This window comes from Thamnophis sirtalis, unplaced genomic scaffold, assembly GCF_051295495.1.
Source record: "Thamnophis sirtalis isolate CommonGarterSnake01/CBP01778 unplaced genomic scaffold, rThaSir2_p1.2 scaffold_3, whole genome shotgun sequence".
Taxonomy (NCBI): Eukaryota; Metazoa; Chordata; class Lepidosauria; order Squamata; family Natricidae; genus Thamnophis; species Thamnophis sirtalis.
The window spans coordinates 102,572,000-102,590,901 of record NW_028261383.1 but is presented as its reverse complement, the minus strand read 5'-3'; the positions used below and the strand labels follow the sequence as shown (position 1 = coordinate 102,590,901).

The 18,902-nt window shown below is 38.4% G+C and overlaps 1 protein-coding gene across 1 annotated transcript in view; it reads right to left on the bottom strand.

Annotated features, from left to right (window-relative positions):
* NEURL1B (neuralized E3 ubiquitin protein ligase 1B) overlaps positions 1 to 15,477 on the bottom strand; it is a 62,651-nt gene extending 47,174 nt beyond the window's left edge. Inside the window, exon 1 of the mRNA XM_014063239.2 lies at positions 15,266 to 15,477. Coding sequence (XP_013918714.1) covers positions 15,266 to 15,296 — 31 coding nt within the window. The 5' untranslated portion in view covers positions 15,297 to 15,477. The remainder of the gene's footprint in view (positions 1 to 15,265) is intronic.
* Positions 15,478 to 18,902: the final 3,425 nt, after the last annotated feature.

Here is an 18,902-nt window from a genome sequence, read left to right as displayed (position 1 = left end):
GTCTAGCATACGATTTTGGGAATATCTTCTGGTTTCTCATCCAGTTATTAATGAGATCTAATTTTGTGAGATAGTCCCAGATTGACAAAGTGTTGCCATCTAGTTCAATGAAGAGACCTAGTTTCTGAGAAAAAAAATGAAGGTAAGATAAATGTTGTGCAATAACATAATTTCACCTTTAAAGAAAATGAATACAGGTAGTATTCATATGACATATGACCACAATTGAATCCAAAATTTCAATTGTTAAGTGAATCATTTGTTAAGTGGGTTTTGCTACATTTTTTTACCTTTCTTGCCAAAGTTGTTAAGTGAATCACTTCAGTTGATAAGTTAGTTACCCGGTTGTTAAGTGAATCTGGCTTCTCCATTAACTTTGCTTGTCAGAAGTTCGGAAAAGGTGATCACATGATTTTGGGACATAGTAATGGCCATGAACCAGCTGCCAAGCATCTGAATTTTGATCACATGATTATGGGGATGCTGCAAAGGTCATAACTGTGAAAAATGGTGATAAGTCACATTTTTCAATGTTATTGTAACTTCAAACGGTCACTAAATGAACAGTTGTAAGTTGAGGACTACCTGTAATGAAGGAATTGGTTCTGAAGAAATTATCCAATTTTTGTTTAAGACAGAAAAAAACCTAGCTATGATCCAAGTTCAAGCTTTAAGTTACAAATACTGAGGAGAATGACACGTAATATAATGGAGTACAAATTGCACCTATTTTACTGCAAGTGTTAACTGCACATAGAAGGTTTTAGTTTGGGCATATCTTGGCCTATAATCCTCACCCCACTTTCTTCCATTAGTCATATCAAAATCAAAGGATCTTCTCTATGGAAAGTAATTTGAGGAGTTAGGTAATCAGCCATTCCATTTTGAAAATGATAGCCAGTAATCTTTACCGCTCAAGAACCTCCTAAAAGTGTCCTCAAAGATCAGAAATTCTGACAAGCATATACAAGGACAGATGATACCGAAACAGAAGATATGTGGGAGAATTTGGCAATGTGGCAAAAGGCACAGGAAAATATAAGGAACACAATATACTTCAGAGGCTCAGAAATGTTCTAGTAGCATACTTCACTTACGTCAGACTCCAAATGCTGTGAATATTCTCAACAACAAATCTTGGATCAAGGAATGTACAGCTTATAGTGAGTATACAAAAGACTTAAAATATGAGAGCTGAGCAGCACACCAGCAGAACGGAGCTCTGTTTTACTGACTACATTTGGAAGTCAGCACCAGCAATGGTTTTATGTTACTGATCACCAGAAGAGTTTAAAGAAGGGAGGATTTATATACACAGCTTCTAGAAAATGGAGATGTCCCCATCATTTCTGCCTTGAAAAGAATACAGTTTTCACATAAAGGAAGTCTTACATTCAATATTTGGTATTTCCAGTTAAAAGGATCTCAGGTTACAAGTAGTTCAAAATGTGTGTGGTTGAAATCCTTGGGGAAGACATCTCTTAAAGCAAATGATACTGGACTCGACTAGTCAATTTTCTGCCTCAATATAAAGACTATAGATTAAATTTACTTCATTTAAAAGTGTTGCAGAAATCAGTCCCCTGAAATATAGGAATAAGAGCTATGAAAGTTATTGTTATACTGTGTGTGTGTGCGCGCGTTTAAATAACCATGTGAAGTACAAATGGAGTGCACTACATTAAAAACAAGACAGATGAAAAGCTTATATTTCCACAATCCATATAATTAGATGCAAATTGAATAAATAATAATAAATCCCTATTTGAAAATGTAAACAGTTCTATAGTAGGCAAAACAGTAATTTCTAAAAATATGGAAGGAGATTTTTGAGACATGCTTTGTTTGAAGGATCTAAAATTTGATTTATAAGGAGATATATTTTTTCAAATGAAAAATTATACACAGCGTTCCTTATTGGGCCAGAATTTTAATGTACAAAATCTTCATCTAAACACAGCCTAATTCAGTGTTTCTCAACCTTGGCAACATGAAGATGTCGGGACTTCAACTCCCAGAATTCCCGAGCCAGCATTCGCTGGCTGGGGAATTCTGGGACTTGAAGTCCAGACATCTTCAAGATGCCAAGGTTGAGAAACACTGGCCTAATTCTTCTATCAATAGCTTCTCTTTTCAGGGTGATTACAAACAGTGATTTTGTTTTCATCAGTGTATGCTTTACAAATGAAATGATTTTCATCTACTATTAACTACTTGGGAAACCAAAATGAGCAACAACAAAGAAGAAATCTTTGCTATCTGGAAAAAAATTTTTTGCCTTTATGGTATGCACTTTATTTCCAAAGCTTCTCTATCTACATCTTGATTGTTTTCCTTCTTCCTCATGCCAAAGCAAAGTAAGAAGAAACTTCACACGAGAAACTGTAAAGGCTTTTTGTTTGTGAGGGAATAGCTAAGAGATTAAATAGGTACGTCTGTAGAGATTCAAGAACCACTTGTCCAAAGGCAAAATAAAACAATTCAGAAATGCATTGACAGAGTTCTGATGGATAATCAATAGAAAACATAATTAAGAACAATTATTTCATAGACCTTAATATTATGAGCACATGGAAGAACATGAAATAAAATTTCACAAGTATTATACATCTCTGTCTACCAGCAAAAATTAAATATTAACTCCCAGGAGTACCTACCTACGGGAAGATTTAAAATAAGTTCACCTTGTTTATGCCAACTATTGAGTTCCTGTTACATTCTTTTACTCCCTGTCCTCCCTTACAACTCCCTGTCCTCGCCAACATGGAACCAATTCTGCATTGAGAAAATACCATTTAAAAAGATCAAGGTAGCTCTCTAATTATTCCAGGTATGTTGAATAAAATGATTAGATGAAAGTGAGATGTAAATCACAGTTAGTTTTTGAAAAAGTTGCCATCACATTTAGTCAAAGTATGAAAAAAAGAAGATTAAAATTTGATTATCTCTTTCTACCATTTCTAAAACACTGGGTATTTTTTTATTAATCTCTTACTCATTTAATCCAGTAACCATTTGACAGGTACTCAGAGACAAAAGTATCAAAGCAATTTTACTTTCTAAAAGACAAAAATGAATTGATTGTTACTTAGCTTTGAATGCCAAGACTGTGTTATTTTTTTCTCAATGTATGAACTTCATGCTAAAAAAACTTGGACTTGACATTAGAAAGAGAAACAGTCACTTGGGAAATTAAACTGAACAACAGCTGCAAAAACAGAATAGCTTTTTATTTTTCCTAATTGGAAAAGACCTTAATCATTACGTGAACTTGAACCAGGTGAGAACTGGAAAACACCACCAGTTCCAAAGAAGGGCCCAGTCACACTTAACAAGACACTCCTGGAATTCAGCAGAACCCAAATCACAATCAAAATGAAATATAAGTATCTCTAATCATCTATGTTGGATTCCTACAGGCTTCTACTCTCTATCCTTTTCAGGAACAGGGTCTGGAAAATAGGGATAAAGTTTGGAGGCCTGTTTCCATTTTAGGTAGAGTTTCAGTTTAGAAGATAACTTTCTTTTTCCATTTGTTACAGATGTCTAAGTTTAATTAAAATGTAAACTCTCAATAAATATCAGGCATTTACTTTCTCATACTTGTATCATAGTACTTACTGCTGCTGCTTGTTTCTAACTATTTTAGATTTCGTTTACTCTATTCAGCTATATAAATGATGTACAGCTTTATATTTAAATTACCGGTATATTAAACTAAAACAGATGATGTATATGCCAAACCAGTTTGTGATTTTTTTTAATACCCTGCACAAGATTCAAATTAGGATTTCTACTGCAACTATACCTGAACCAAAACAGAATGACTTTCATGTTGTTATTCCCTGCTCCCTGAAAAGTGTGCAATTCAAGCTGGGGAAAAAAAATGAAGAAAAAGGTCTTGACATGATCAGATTAATTTAGGTATCATTTAAAAAAGCCAGATATAAATTGTGGCAGTTCAGAGAACAGAGGCAAAAAAATTATCAAAAAGGAATACAGAAGAACATATGCTGACTTATATTAAATAATGTAAGTTCCAAATAAGGGTTCACTGACAAATGCGCGCTTGACAAAAGTGCGTCGACGAAACCGTGGGGAGAAAACCATGAGTTCAAAATTGCACCGATGAATGAGCGCAGAAGCGCGCTGACAACAGCGCGCCGACAGAAGCGCGCTCTAAACCTAACCCTATACCTAACTCTAACCCTAACCCTTACCTTAACCGTAATCACGCTTCTGTTGGTGCTCTTTTGTCAGCACGCCTTTGTGGGCGCGTTGTCGACGTTGCAGTTTTATCACCGCGGTTTTGTCGGTGCGCTGTTGTCGGGCGCGCATTTGTCGGGTCACGCCAAATAAGTAGAAATGTGAAAATAATGGGTTATATTATTCTGAAGGATTGTTTTTATCCAGTGTGTCCTTTATCTACGGTAACTTTCTAAGAATTCCAATGCTGACAGATAGGCATTTTTGGGGATGAGGAAAGGGGGTGTGTGGAATACCAAGAGGCAGATTCCTATTATTATAGTAATTTGAATTGTTGTAAGGGAAATTTCAGCAGCTGTTTAAAAAAAATGGGGGAAAGCTTTTCAGATAACATTCCTCTTCTATTCAGTCCTGGGAAGTGAAAATAGCTCCCCCTTTGCATGTAATTCCCCTCAAAACATTATTGAAACCAAACTTGTCTCATGTATTTTTTTAATAAAAGCATCATATCCTAACAGCACAAGAGAGGTCATCACTTAGTACCAAGTAGCCTAATAATCTCATGTTATAAAAGGTGAAATCTATGACAAGTGAAAATGTTCCATTAATAGTTTCTCCCTCTTCTTATCCTTCTGTGAAACAGCTGCTTTTCTTCTCCTAATCACCTCTCTTGCCACTGCTAGATCCCAACCCTGTTGTTTAGAAACAGTTAAATTTATTTTGCCTTAAAGACAAAGATGTCTGTTCTTATGTTTGATTAGAATGAGATTTGTGGAATTTTTTTTAGAAGATGAACAGGGACTTTATGAAATCTTGCACAGGAATCATTACTGTAAATCACACATGGATGTTCACTTTCTCCAAACAAGACTATAAAACGTTAACACTGAAACAGAAGAATGTGAATAAATAATCCAAAAGTCTTAATTGTTTTCAAAAGGTGCCAAAAATCATGTGTCAAAACAGGATATTCAGCCCTTTAGGCAAACACACAAATTCTCAAACTGAAGTGAAAAGTTTTAAGTAAAGTGCAGATGGTAAACTGGTCAACCTCATGGAACCTCAAAGGCAATCCAAAAACAGGGCTAAGATTTGGGCTTGAAAAGACTGTTCAGAAAGCACAAACTGTAAAGAATAGAAACCAGGCTTCATTCCCAGAGAGTGCCCTGTAGTAAAGGATGCCCACCAGTGGTGAAATTCAATTTTTTTTTACTACCGGTTTTGTGGGTGTGGCTTGGTGGGCGTTGCAGGGGAAGGATACTGCAAAATCCCCATTCCCTCCCCACTCCTGGGGGAAGAATATTGCGAAATCTCCATTCCCACCCCACTCTGGGGCCAGCAAGAGATGATATTTGCCGGTTCTCCGAACTACTCAAATGTTCTGCTACTAGTTCTCTAGAACCTGTCAGAACCTGCTGAATTTCACCTCTGATATCCATCCTATTTTTAATGGTATGTGGAACAAGCATGGTCACCTGAGATTATTTTTCAGATGCTGATCAGTCTGCTAAGATTCTATAGGCCAGAGCATAAACCTGTCTGAATAGGTTATTTATACCCCACCTTTGTCATTTTTACACATAACAGGTAGCAAACATATCCAACACATCTTTCTCCTCCCATTTTCCACACAACAACAACAAAACTCTGTTGGGCTGAGAGAGGGTGTTTGATCCAAGGTCAGCCAGCTGGTTTTCATGGAGGGACTAGAACTCATGGTCTCCTGGTTTCTAGCCTGGTGCCTTAACCACTATACTAAACTGGTTCGATGCATGCAGGCCTGAATAATCCAAGATGGCCTCAGCAAAGCTGATTCAATATGTCACTGAATTTATTTTGGATTTAATTTTGCATAGCAGGGGCGTCAGCTGCATAAAAATGCCTTAGGAATTAATAGCAATTGCTTTGTTTGTGTTGAGGAAGAAGAATACAATGTTATCAGGCCCTTTCCTTCATTGATGATAGATGCCAGGTGCTTACGCCATGGCTAAGTGGATGCATTAGAAATAAAGCAATTCATTTAATAACATAGTCAAATACTGAACCCAGGAGACATTTCAGTTTCAAGTGTTTGCCCATAAGGGCTGCCAACTATGTATACTCCTTCTCCCGCCACCCTCCACTTCCATTTCACAGGTTCATCTGAAGAAAGAAAAACAAATGTTGCTGTAACTATTAGTCTGCAATATTCTTCCTGGAATTGAAAAGATCCAAGGTCTAAATGTTAGACATAGTCCAGCAGTACTATATGGTTCAAGGTTTGGACACTGGTTATGCAAAATTATTCACAGCCTCCTAACCTTCCCTCCATTCCTGTGATTTTTGAACAATCCAGTGTAGGGCTTTTCATAAAGGTATTGTTGGAAGAAATGTTCATCTGGGTTCAGTTCCAAGTGGGAAGAAAGACACTGGAAACATAGAGACTGCTTGGAAAGATGGTTTAATGGTGGGTAGAACCACATGGTTTAAGATCCTGGGCAAAAAAAAGGGGGGGCAGAGATGCTGGAAGTGCCTGGGTTTAATGCCCTCTGTTGGGCTTTGAATTTGAGCTTGTGTTCTGATTGGTTGTCAGACTTCCATGGGGCCATTCAGAGGTAATTTTGTAGGTTGTCTGTGTCCCAGGCTTGGTTGAGCCTTGCTGGATGATGATGTAATGAAGGACCTCTGCCTGAAGGAGGTAGAACTTTGTTATGTAGAATACACTGACCCAGGCTTTAATGGCCCATTAACAAAGGTGGGGTGTGTGTGAGTTTCTTCCTCCTTTTTAGGGGAAATATTCTGCCCTTTTAATATTTCCTAAAATATATCATTTTCTTAGGAGAGAGGTGGGTGCTAATTTCTTATAATGTTGGTCCAATTCAGAGATTCAATTACTTTTTCTGGTGTTATCCTGAACAAGTTGGCTAGTTTTTCAGCACTTCTGGAAATTTATCATTCAGGTTCTTTAAAGAATAAACTAAATAAAGTCAGATGCAGTAAAACATAAAATTTCATTGAACTTTAGAGATGAACAAATCTTCATTATCCATGAAAGCTAAAGTGAAAATAAACGTGGCCTTGGTGCTCCCTAAGCTTGGCAGTTTTTTGCAGGTGTTTTATTACCAAAATAGGTAACATCATCAAGTAGCACTAATGATGTTACCTAGTTTGGCAATGAAAAGTTTACAAGAAAACCACCAGGCCCAGAGAGCACTAAGGATCCCACAGTTCAAGCCTGAGCATTAAATATTCTCTTCTTTTGGAAAATAAATGTGGTAATTTCCAAGATGACATATAACATTTTTCCATTAAAAAGCGAAAAAAGAAAGATCGGTCCAACAGGTGAGAAATTAAAACTCATCAGTGAGGAGAAAAAAGTCGAGAAGAGCAAAGCTGAAGATAGATGCCATCAAGAATGAAACTTGCAAAATGAGAGAATAAGGGAAACCTGTTAGTGATAAGTTAGCTCCAAAGTCAAGAGATCAACAAGCTATTTTTCACATTAAACCATCGTGTGTAACATCTGCCTTTACATTTCACATCTCTCAAATCTGTAGGCCTTTTATATGTACGGACTCATCCAGAACGGTCATTTAGAAGGAAGTAGGTTGGAAAGGGTGACTTAGCATGAAGTGTTTTTAAACTATACCTTTTCAGCTTGGCCATCTGTTGGGTACTAGAGTTTGTTCAACAAATTAAACCTCCTGGAACTGTGCAAGGTATGAATGTTTATTTTAAATGCTTTTCAAACCAAAAAAGTTTTGCAATAATTTCAAAAAAGATTTCAGCATTTATGGGGTTCTCAATTAATAAAAAGAAAGACAAACCTTTGTGAAATCCTTTGGTGATGTTCTTAGAGACATTATGCACCTGGCCAAATATGGTGGTTGTGAATACTAATTACTGAAATATTTGTTGTAATGTTAGGGATATTTATGCCTTTCCCATGCTGTCTCATCAATACACACAGCTTGATGGATATACTATCAACTGACAACAAGGCACAGTAGATAGTATTGAGAGAGAATGCTCACGCATAAAAAAAGGTCAATTAAAGCCTTCCAGTCAATTTCAGGAACACATCCATACATCTTTCTTAGTACAATATTAAAGTTATTTTCAGGATGTTTATCTGAATCCCTAGATTAGCTTAGGGTTCCAATATTTTTTGATGATCTCTCAAGTAGTAACCAGTATATTGCTGGTTTAAGAAAATAACTAATTAAAGATAATGAAATTCCTAAAGTTCTGACACATTTTTTCAAGCTTAAATAAAAATCTGGAAAAAAATGGGGATACTTTAATGCAGTGGCCCCCAACCTTTTGGACAACAGGGACCAGTTCCGTGGAAAGAGGTTTTTCCATGGACTGGAAGGTATGTGATTTCGTGTGCTGCCTGGATCCCGTGGATGGGACTTGGTTTGCGTGGACCGATTTCTGGCATACCGTGGTAGAAGAAATGTAAAATTTAGACTAAAAGAGTATCAAAGAGCTAGTAAAACAAGATCTCCCCAGGAATGGGTAGCAAGTTATCATCTCATTTGGAAAAAGAAAAAATTGGCTCAAACTGTCATCGCTATCCACCCACCAAGTATCACATAATTAAACTTGTGGCCAATGTTATATCATCCAGTGACATCGATGTTGCCTTTCTGTCAGTTTGTCAAGTCAGAACAAAGCCTTGTCCACTTAACAGAATGTTTTACACTTGCTTTATTGGGAACAGAATGAAGAAAAACAAACTCGAAATCTGTACTCTTAAAGATCATCTGACAGCCACTATGGAGTGGAATAGATGTCCCACATCACAACTTATTTCCAACAATAAAGTAATAAATAATTATGATTATTCATAGCATTTGAGCAATTAAAGACATGGGAGAATTTTTGCCAGGATCTGCAAAGAATCACAGTGAGCTTCTTGACACAATATAATAGCAATAGCACTTAGACTTATATACCGCTTCATATTACTTTATAGCCCTCTCTAAACAATTTACAGAGTCAGCATATCACCATCCTGCCTGCAATACTGTACTCTAATTACTATGCCACTTCGGCTCTCTATAAACCATTCTCTCTCTCTCTCTCTCTCTCTCTCTCTCTCTCTCTCTCTCTCTCTCTCTCTCTCTCTCTCTCTCTCTCTCTCTCTCTCTCTCTCTCTTTCTCTCTCCTTCCGTCCCTCCCTCCCTCCCTCCCTCCCTCCCTCCATCCATCCCCTACACGCCTCTCTTCAGATTTTGAGTTCAGGTTAGACCTCATTCACTGATACCAAATAAAAGCAACAAACAGATAACATTCAAGAATTCCACTAAATCTGTTGGAGTTGGAAGCAGAGAATCACTTATCCAGATATGTCTGCCTGGTGACTATTGGTTAGTAGGCAATCTAAGAGCCATGGATTAAAAAATACAGAAGATTAGGAAAGATGCTCATTTTATTAGTGAAAGCCCTTTAGATGTCTGTAATCGCTCATCTCTTTCATCTTAGTTATTTTTACTATTCCAGAATATTACAATGTTACACTTTTATTTATTTCTTCAAATAGTTCTGAGACAGCATAAAATACTGTTTTATTAGCCATTACAATTTATAGCAGTACCTAGCTGATATTAACTTTAGCTGGCATTCAGAAGCTAAGCAGAATCAGACCTGGTAAGTCCTTGAATACATGATCAACAAAACAAACCCAGAGATTTAAGGTAAATTGGAAAGTTAAAAAAATCCCAGAAGTTAGCAATGGCAAACCACTTCTACACTACTGCCAGAAACAACTTCATGGGCATAAGAGACATTTTCATGTCACCAGAGATTCTCTAGCACTTTCTCTACTATTGTTAATATGTGAATTGCCTTCATTTTCTGTGTACCAAACTACTAATTAAGCAGATGTTAAAACCAATACCTCCCTTCCAAGAAGCAAAATTAAGTGTTAAAAGTGTAATTCTATAATTAACTTCTCCCAAGTCAACAGGACTCAATTGGGACCTAACACCTAAAGGACACAGAAGTGGAAAACAGAGACTGACTTTTTCTATGATGTCAGTGAGAATAATGTACAGTATCTGGGTTTTCTCTGCATGCAATTGGAACAGAAGTATCAACTTCGGCTTTCCATGTCTAGTTTTAAAAAATAAAATAAACTCAGCAAATACCTGAAAAACATAGATTAATCATTCTGCTTAAATGCTAGTCTACTATTTGATTGTATCTTCCATGCTTTTGTACAATAGTTGCCTCTTTAGTCAACTAGGGCAAGAGAGATGTTTCTTTAAGCAAAACAGAGCATCTATCAAAAGAGCTCTTCAGCCTTTGTTATGTGATACTGAAGACTCCCAAGGATTCTAGAATTGTTGCACAGTCATTCTAAACACCCTTGGCATTTTCAATGGGAGCTGGTCAAAGAATTTAAAGATGCACAGAAGAATTTCTAACACCCCAGCAACTGTTAGGGTAAAATACAAAGACACAACTTGAATGAAAAAGCACATTTCATATGAGCATCAACATTACCTAAACCATGTGTGAATGTGGGAGAGGTGTTTTTTTTTTGCATATCTAGAGAATGTGGGATGCATATGCCATCTATATTACTATTAAAATCTTGTGTCTGTAATCTTTCAGTAAAATGGTACACAATAGGACAAAATGTTATCACCATAGGTTCCTCAAATGGGCTAACTTACAAAACACTGGGAGCAATCATTTGGGGGGGGGGGTGAAATTTGGGGAAGTTGTGGCTGATTCAGTGCTGCCAGGCTGCTGTTACAATCACATGATCCTTGTTGTCAAGTTTCCCAGTCACTTGAATAATCCCTTGCTTCTTCCCTTCCTGTGGAAAGGGAAGAGAAGGGAAATGGAATTTCTGATGCTCATTGCCAACTTCCCATAAGGAAAATCAATGAGGAAGCTGACAGGAAATTGGAAGTTGCTGCTGCTATCAAAGACTTTTTGCCTACCTGTGTGTCCCTGTTCAGGTTAGGCATGTCTCTTAAATAATGTGTGATCCTCATTTATAACTGTCCCTGGAATCTTCTAATAAGTGAACGTGAGAAGCTTGCATTCACATCACACTGCTCAGCCTTGACCCAACAAGTCACAGATTGTCTAGACTCTAAAATCTTATAAAACTGTTTGCATATCAAAACCAGAATTGTAAGAAATACATTAAGTTAATGCAATTCAAATACTATTTTTCATTTGAAATCTTTTGTGAATTGCATACTTTTCTTTATCTCCCTGCAATTTCAAAAGTGCTAAGAATTTAATTATGCAAAATCTAGGAATTTGTTTATTTCATAAACATTAACTGCCCCACTCCAATGCAAAAGTTTTTTTCAAACAAAGTAAGAATTGTGCAAATCTATTTAAAAACATGCATGTAAATTTTTTCAGCATTATTAAGTGGTATCAGAGCAGGTTAAAAAACAAGTTGAAGTCCATAGATTTATGGACTTTAATAAATAATGTATGAATATTATTTGTTGATCTGTGCATTTATGTATTTATATGGCTGCCCAACTCAAACTATGTGACTTTGAATAGTATATATAATATAATATAAAAAACCTATATAATGCAAAATAATATAGTACACTAAAACATACTATCCAATAAAGTGGTGAACAGATTTGAACAGACACTGAGGTCTCCATTCGACCTAAGTGCAAAGTATTATACTACACCTACACCTACACCTACACCTACACACACACACACACACACACACACACAGCAGTCAAATTCAGAATGGAATCTAAAATGCATTGTAACTCTTACCCTTAGGTTTTCGTAATCCCAATTATAAAATTGTAATTATATCATAATATATTCAAGTTGTTCAAGTTTTTATGATATATAGAACCTGGATTCACAAAAAGATACTTTCTAGATAAGAGCTTAAGGTCCTTTGAGTCAAGAATGTTTAAACTATCAGTTATGAACTTTAATATTCATGCAGGTTGCTCTTCTCTAAAGCTGATTTTGTAAAGATAAGCAGCCAAGCAGAGCAAAAGGAGAAGTAGCTTTATTAACCTTTTAACCTTCTTCGTGTGTTATGTGTAAGAGCTCCTTATTGTTTCCCACATTAAAGGATTGAAAACTGGTGTTTTTCAGCCTTGCTCCTCCACTACTCTTCTGAAGTGATGTGATCGAGAGCACATCGCTCTGTGCAGCAATGGCATATTCACATTTATAGAGTTATTTGACCATTCTTATATTGCTAATGGACATACAAAATGCTCCGAAATCTCTACAGCTCACTCAAGTGGTGGGCATGTTAATATTAAGCCTGTTTATAAAATCAGTTTTGTCCAAGGTTGCTCTTATTTCTATATTTGTACAACTATCTGGAAAATCCGTATTGATTATTTAGTTAGCAAAAATGTGTCATTTTTATCTATTCCTTTGTAAGACTCCTGTTCTGTGCCTTCTATAACGAGCTCAGGATAACAAAGATAGATCTTCCTTTATCTGTCCTGTCTTCCCAACCATATTCTGAGGTAGAGCTGGATTAAGAACTAATAACCTGTCCAAATTGCACATGTTACTGTAATGCACACAGATTGTGGGCATCTATAGGGCGCAGTTTCAGAAATTTATTTCAGTGTTTCATGCATCTCCAAATCAAGTTAATTCAAAATTTAAACCACATTTCAATTATACAACTACTGTGTGAGTGAATGACATCCAGTAACATCCTCTGGCAGAACGAAGGGTGTGACTGCAATTTATTTGGCTGTGTAATTCAAACCCTAAGGATAAGAAAGAAGTAACAAAAATAAATGTCAAGTAAATGTCAGACTAGAGACAGGTACTGTTCCAATTCCAGCACCCTAAAGCTACCAAAGTTTGCCATGCCATAAAGAGATAATAAACTTTGGGCCCCATCATGCAGCAGGAGTCCTTCATAATTGCTTTGTGGGGTAACCATAATTTGGCAATTTGCCTGCAAGCTTGAGTACATAATCCAAATATCCTGAATGTAATATTTATGCTTAAGAAAAAACAGCAAGAGGAACAATGATTGAGACCAGCAGCTGGAAAGAAAAAGGGACAAGCTCACCAAACCTCAAAGCAGTAATTCAATACTGTTAATTCTTCATCAACAACTGTCCATGTTACCCATTGAGAAGAATGAAGGGAGGGATCTCAATTACCCATTTGCAAGCATAAATCAGAACTCATTTTCCATTAACACAGAACAATATGGGCTGTGTGAGCCCTGTATTTTAAACCAAGGCACGGGACTGCACCAGATTTATAAACATATTTCAATATCATTTCCTCTTATAATGACCCATATAGACTTTTCAAAAGAAAAATAAGATTCAGTTTTCATAATAGCAATGAGTGTCTTTTCCATTCAGCTGCAAATCTGCCTTTGGAGTGTTCTGTAAGAAAAGCTCCTTCTGCCTTCTTTTGGGAGAGTGGGTTTCGGGGAATCAAAATGCTTCCCAGCTGCTGCTAAAGTTCATTGTCTTTATTTTAATGGCTGGGGGGGGGGAAGCACATGGCAACCTGAACATGTTTTAAAAAAAAAAAAAAAAAAAAGCATGGTTCATTCTATTACAGAGAGACATAAAAGGAAGGACAAAACCCTACTTTCCAAGGAAGCCTTTTCTGTCTGAAATTGGCCATTTCTGCTGCCAGTTTGTCTCTTGGCTGCTGAACAAAAGCCACCGGTTCCAGCATCTGTCCTCTTGTACATGTTTAATCTGCCAACTGTGCACACTACCTAACCCTCTGTGTCAATTCAAGCACGTTTATTTGCCAACCACACTGATTTATCAGGGAGCTTATTTCCATGAAAGCCTGTTAAAGATGACAGTTTTTGGAGAGGACATCATGAATATCACTAAGTATCATTTTACACACCAGCGGCTAGCTCACGTTAACTGGGATTGATATGCAATATTCTCATAAAAACTAGTGTCGGTTCTCCTTTTCAAGTCAAAATGAATTTTAAAAGGGTTTTTTTTCCTTAACCATGAAAATATGAAGCTTTGCTGACATCAAATCACCTACCCATTTTTCACCATTATCTGTTTGAAAGGAAGCAGCTTTTCAAAATCAAGAAGCATGAATCCTTCAAGCTGCAAGCTGAAAAGCTGTTAATAAGAAGCATCCAACCTACTCCTTGATTACCATTAGTAGTCCTAGTCCTAGTAGTTTCTGCTCTAGATACACCTGCAAGGGTTTAAAATAAATCTTAAGATAGATTGCAAGAGGCATGATGCAGTACTTTTGTGAAATTGTATTCATGGACATAGGAGAGAATAATAAACGACAGAGGTCTCTAAATGCTGCTAATTTAACTCAATTTCCTGCCCTGAAATAACGTTTAAATTCGGGAGGGGGTGTTAATTGAAACATGTTCTAAAACCAAAAGCTTCAAATCTTTGGGAGAGAGGAAAAAAAAGACCACCACAGGAAAATACATAGAAATAAAATACCTGCTCAACAGCTCCTTTATAGCCTAACCTAACCTATAAAAGCCACCCCATCCACGTTTGACAGTTTATTTCAATCGAGGATGGAGCCGACACAATCTTATTCTCCGGCTTCAGGATTTTAATTTATCAGAATAATAGAGTTGGAAGGTCCTCTAGTCCAACAGCCCACCCCACCTCGCCTAAGCAGGAGACCCTACCTACACCGTTTCTGACAGATAGCAGCCCAGTCTCTAACTGGAGGACCGAAAGCAACACGTGCTACAAAGGAAAAAAAAGGCGGGGCACAAAAACGCACACACTCAGAAGACCAGAAAACGCCGCTGTTTGCACCACCAGGAGAACTGCAACGGACAGCGTGACAAGGGCAGTGCAAAATATAGAGAGAGATAAATCCCTTGGTTGGACAGAGGCTTGCAGGGAGCTGGCAGCTCCGTTCACCCAGGAGAAAAGAGAGCGGGGGACCACGATCCGCCCTTGACCGCAGCGAACAGCCCAGCCTTTAGCAGCCAAAGGGAAGCACCCTTGTCTCGGGAGGGAGGAAAGGACTTTCCCGGAGCGGTTGGCTGGCCCAGGGCGACCTCCGCAGCGACTGACCAAGGCGCTCTTCGACGCCCCGCCCCAAGTACCTGCCAAGCTCTTGTGCGCTGTGTTGCCCATCGCTCCCTCCTCATTCACTCACGCCGCTCAGAGGGACGTTGCCGAGTAAGACGCTGTCGGAGCTGCGCCGCGCTCTGAATCAGGGCCATTGACGGCCCCAGGGACGGAGTGGGCCACCGGTGGTTCCCGGCTGGGCTGCTCCTTCGCTCGCTGTTTCCCTGCCCAGAACCCAGAGCGGCACTGAATGCAGCCCCGGCAGCCAGCAGCTCCCCGGTGGCCGGGGCCGCCTCCTCTGAAGGGTTGGCTGAGGGCTGACAGCCCAACCCTTTCCTCCGCCCAGCCGGGGTGGAGTCCGCCGTGCACGCATTGTTTGAAAGTTGGCAGCCGCCTGCCGGCTGCCTGGCATGAACGTAAGGCGGGACCGCGGCGCTGAAGCGAAGGAGCAAAAGCATAGGCGGTTGTGTCGTCACAATACGCGCGAGGGGAGGCAGGCGAGGCGGGCTGGGTGCGGGAACGGTCGACTTGGTTGGAGGGGCAACCTCCGATACCTTAGAAAGCTAGTCTCAAAGGATGAGGGAGCAATGGGCGCCCTTGGAGGTCAGATACATTCGGCTGAAAAGCAAAGCACCGTCCACAGTGCCTGGCTGTATTTGGGGAGGGGGCCAATTCTGCGACCGAAAAAACATCATGGTCTCTACCCCCTCGGTGTTCATTTGCAGGTATCTCGGCCGTGGGAAAGCCTGTAGAATTGCTGTGTCCAGAAGCATGTTAAGGCGAATGGCTATTCGTTCAGTCCATCCTTGCCATGAGGCGGCTTCTCTGTCTTACAGTTCAGTGAAAGCGTTATTTCCATAAAACCGTGTCCAGTTCAGTTGATTTCAGCTACTTACCCTCATGCAGACGTAACCCTGCTCCTTAAAACACAACAGATCTCTCTCTCTCTCTCTCTCTCTCTCTCTCTCTCTCTCTCTCTCTCTCTCTCTCTGTGTCTGTGTGTGACCCACTACATTATTAAAAAGTTGTTGAGATATTGGAAAAAGTGCAGAAAAGAGCAACTAAGATGATTAAAGGTCTGGGCACTAAAACATAAAAAGAAGGGTTGCAGGAAGGGAGTATGGCCAGTCTACAGAAAGGGACCAAGAGTGACAGGATAGCACTTTCCAATATGTGAGGGCCTGCCACAAAGAAGAGGGAGTCAGCTTATTTTCCAAAGCACCAGAAGGCAAGACAAGAAGCAATGGATGGAAACTAATCAATGTGAGAAGAAACCTAGAGTTAAGGAGACACGTCCTAATAGAACAATTAACCAGTGGAACAGCTTGCCTTCAGAAGTTGTGGGTGCTCTTTAAGAAGAGAGTGGCCAGCCATTTGTCTGAAATTGTATAGGATCACCTGTTTGAACAGGGGTTGGACTAGAAGACCCCCAAGGCCCCTTCCAGCTCTATTCTGATTGACTGATTGAGAGCAAGTGGTACTTACATCTGCATAGAAGAGGCAAGTCAAACAGCAGTTAGAAAAGGATCATATCACAAAAGAAATAAAACAGTTTGAGAATGCTAAATGAAGCACTTCTTATACCCTGCCATTGTAGCTAGGGTGATCAAAATCACTAAAAGAACAGAAGAGGTGAAACACTCTGTAACTGTATGATTTTGCATACTGATGTCAGTACACAAATGCTGGGAATTTGTAAATTTCCTTTTTCCTTTGATTTTTGCATAGCACAAGTGCACATGTTTCTTTGTGATGGTTGCATGTCTCACTAATAACAGTGAGATTCTTAAAAATTCACCTTGCCTTATGAATTATCAGCAAATACTGAGGTCAGCCAAAATTTCCAAGTCAGTAACTTAGTACCAAATTATTATTTTAAGTCTGTATTATATCAAATACATTCATTTTTTTAAAAAAAAATTAAAGTTACATTTTCTTTGAAAACCATCTTTAGGTTTCCCATACTCAACATTTTATATTTCTTTTCTATCTATGGCTATTAAAAATGGAGCCAATTCTAAAATAATCAGCATGCCAGTTATTTTGAAATGGCTTTTATTAAAACATCGGATATAGAACTTTATAAATTATGCAGGGATAGGAAATGTTGGGAAAACCAGTTTTATGGTTAAAGCACCAGGTTAGAAACTGGGAAATCTGTGAGTTCCAGTCCTACTTTAGGCCCAAAATCAGCTGGGTGACCGTAAGCCAGTTATTCTCACTCGGCTCTAGGAAGGATGCAATGGCAAATTGCTTCTGAAAAACGTTACCATGAAAACTGCAGGGACAAGAACTTGTCGGGGTAGTTGCCAGGAATCAAGAGTGACTTGGCAGAAAAAGAAAAAAAAGGGGAGGGATAATACAAGGGATGAATATTGTTCCACAACAATTTAATAAAATCAAATGCTTTTAACTGAACAGTTACAGAAAAGCAAATGTGTCAGCTGTGATAAAGTTAAAATTATCACTGGAAAGGTACTGTGTTACGTCAAATGGCTGTACTACACTATCTACTTAAGTATGTGTGGGAGGGAGATTGTTTGTTTTTTTATACATTTAAGCCAGTCTTAATTCCTGTTGATTTGTCCCTGTGTTTTGCTTGGCCAAATTTTTTGGAAACCGTTAGCCTTTGCCTTCTTTCTTGGGCCGAGAAGGAGTGACTAACCCAGATATGCAGCTAGTTTCATGCTTAAGGCAGGGCTAGAACTCAGTCTCCCAGTTTCTAGCCTGCTGCCTTAAGCTTTTTCCTTTAACTATTACACCAAACTGGATCTCTTAATATGTTTAGTCAAATAATTTTACATGGATCACATGATACAGCAGTTATATTTCAGTTTTCTGTGCAAGGTGACCTTATGCATTGTTTTTTTAATTAGAAGTTAAATGGCACTTTTTTTTAAATGAATATTTTTATCTCCATTTTCATTTTCATAACACACACTCACATGTATACTATACATAGCCCGTATCATATGGTATTAAATAATAATTACATTAGTTCCTCTTGTCAACAATGCCCAGAAAAATAGAAACCCATTATAGCTCTTCTGCTTTCCATATACCTCTTTCTTCTACCACCCTCCAACTTTCTATCTTCCCTCCATCATCCTTTTCTACTCTACTTCCCCTCCCTTTCTACTACTCCTCTCTCTACAATCCACTCCTCCTTATCCTTCTCATCTTCCCCCCTTACCCTCTCTCCTATCCTTCTCTTCCCATCTTTCTTCTCCCTTCTGTTTCCCACTCCTCCTCTTCTTGGTGTATTTCCGCTACATGTCAATATGCTTAACATATTCTAGTTTTTTAAAAAATAGTAATAATAGCAATGAAAATATAAGAAAAAAAACAGTATACATGTGGGGTCAAATTACATTAAAATCTAACGCGTCTCATCCAACCTAATATATATCCCTCCCCCCCCTCCACAACCTACCCTCCCCCCCCGGCTTCCCAGAACCCGTACACGGTATAGATTTTTAACAAACACAGTCTAAAATATATTGGAAAAAAGAATAAGAAATTAATAACATCTTTACATTGAACTTAGCTCCTCCTTGCTAAGCTAACTTTAAACAATTTAAATCATTCCTGATCTTAAGCATAAACTATCTGGAATTTCTTAGTCCCGTATTTATTTTGTATATAATCAATCCATTTTTTCCAGTCTCGTTT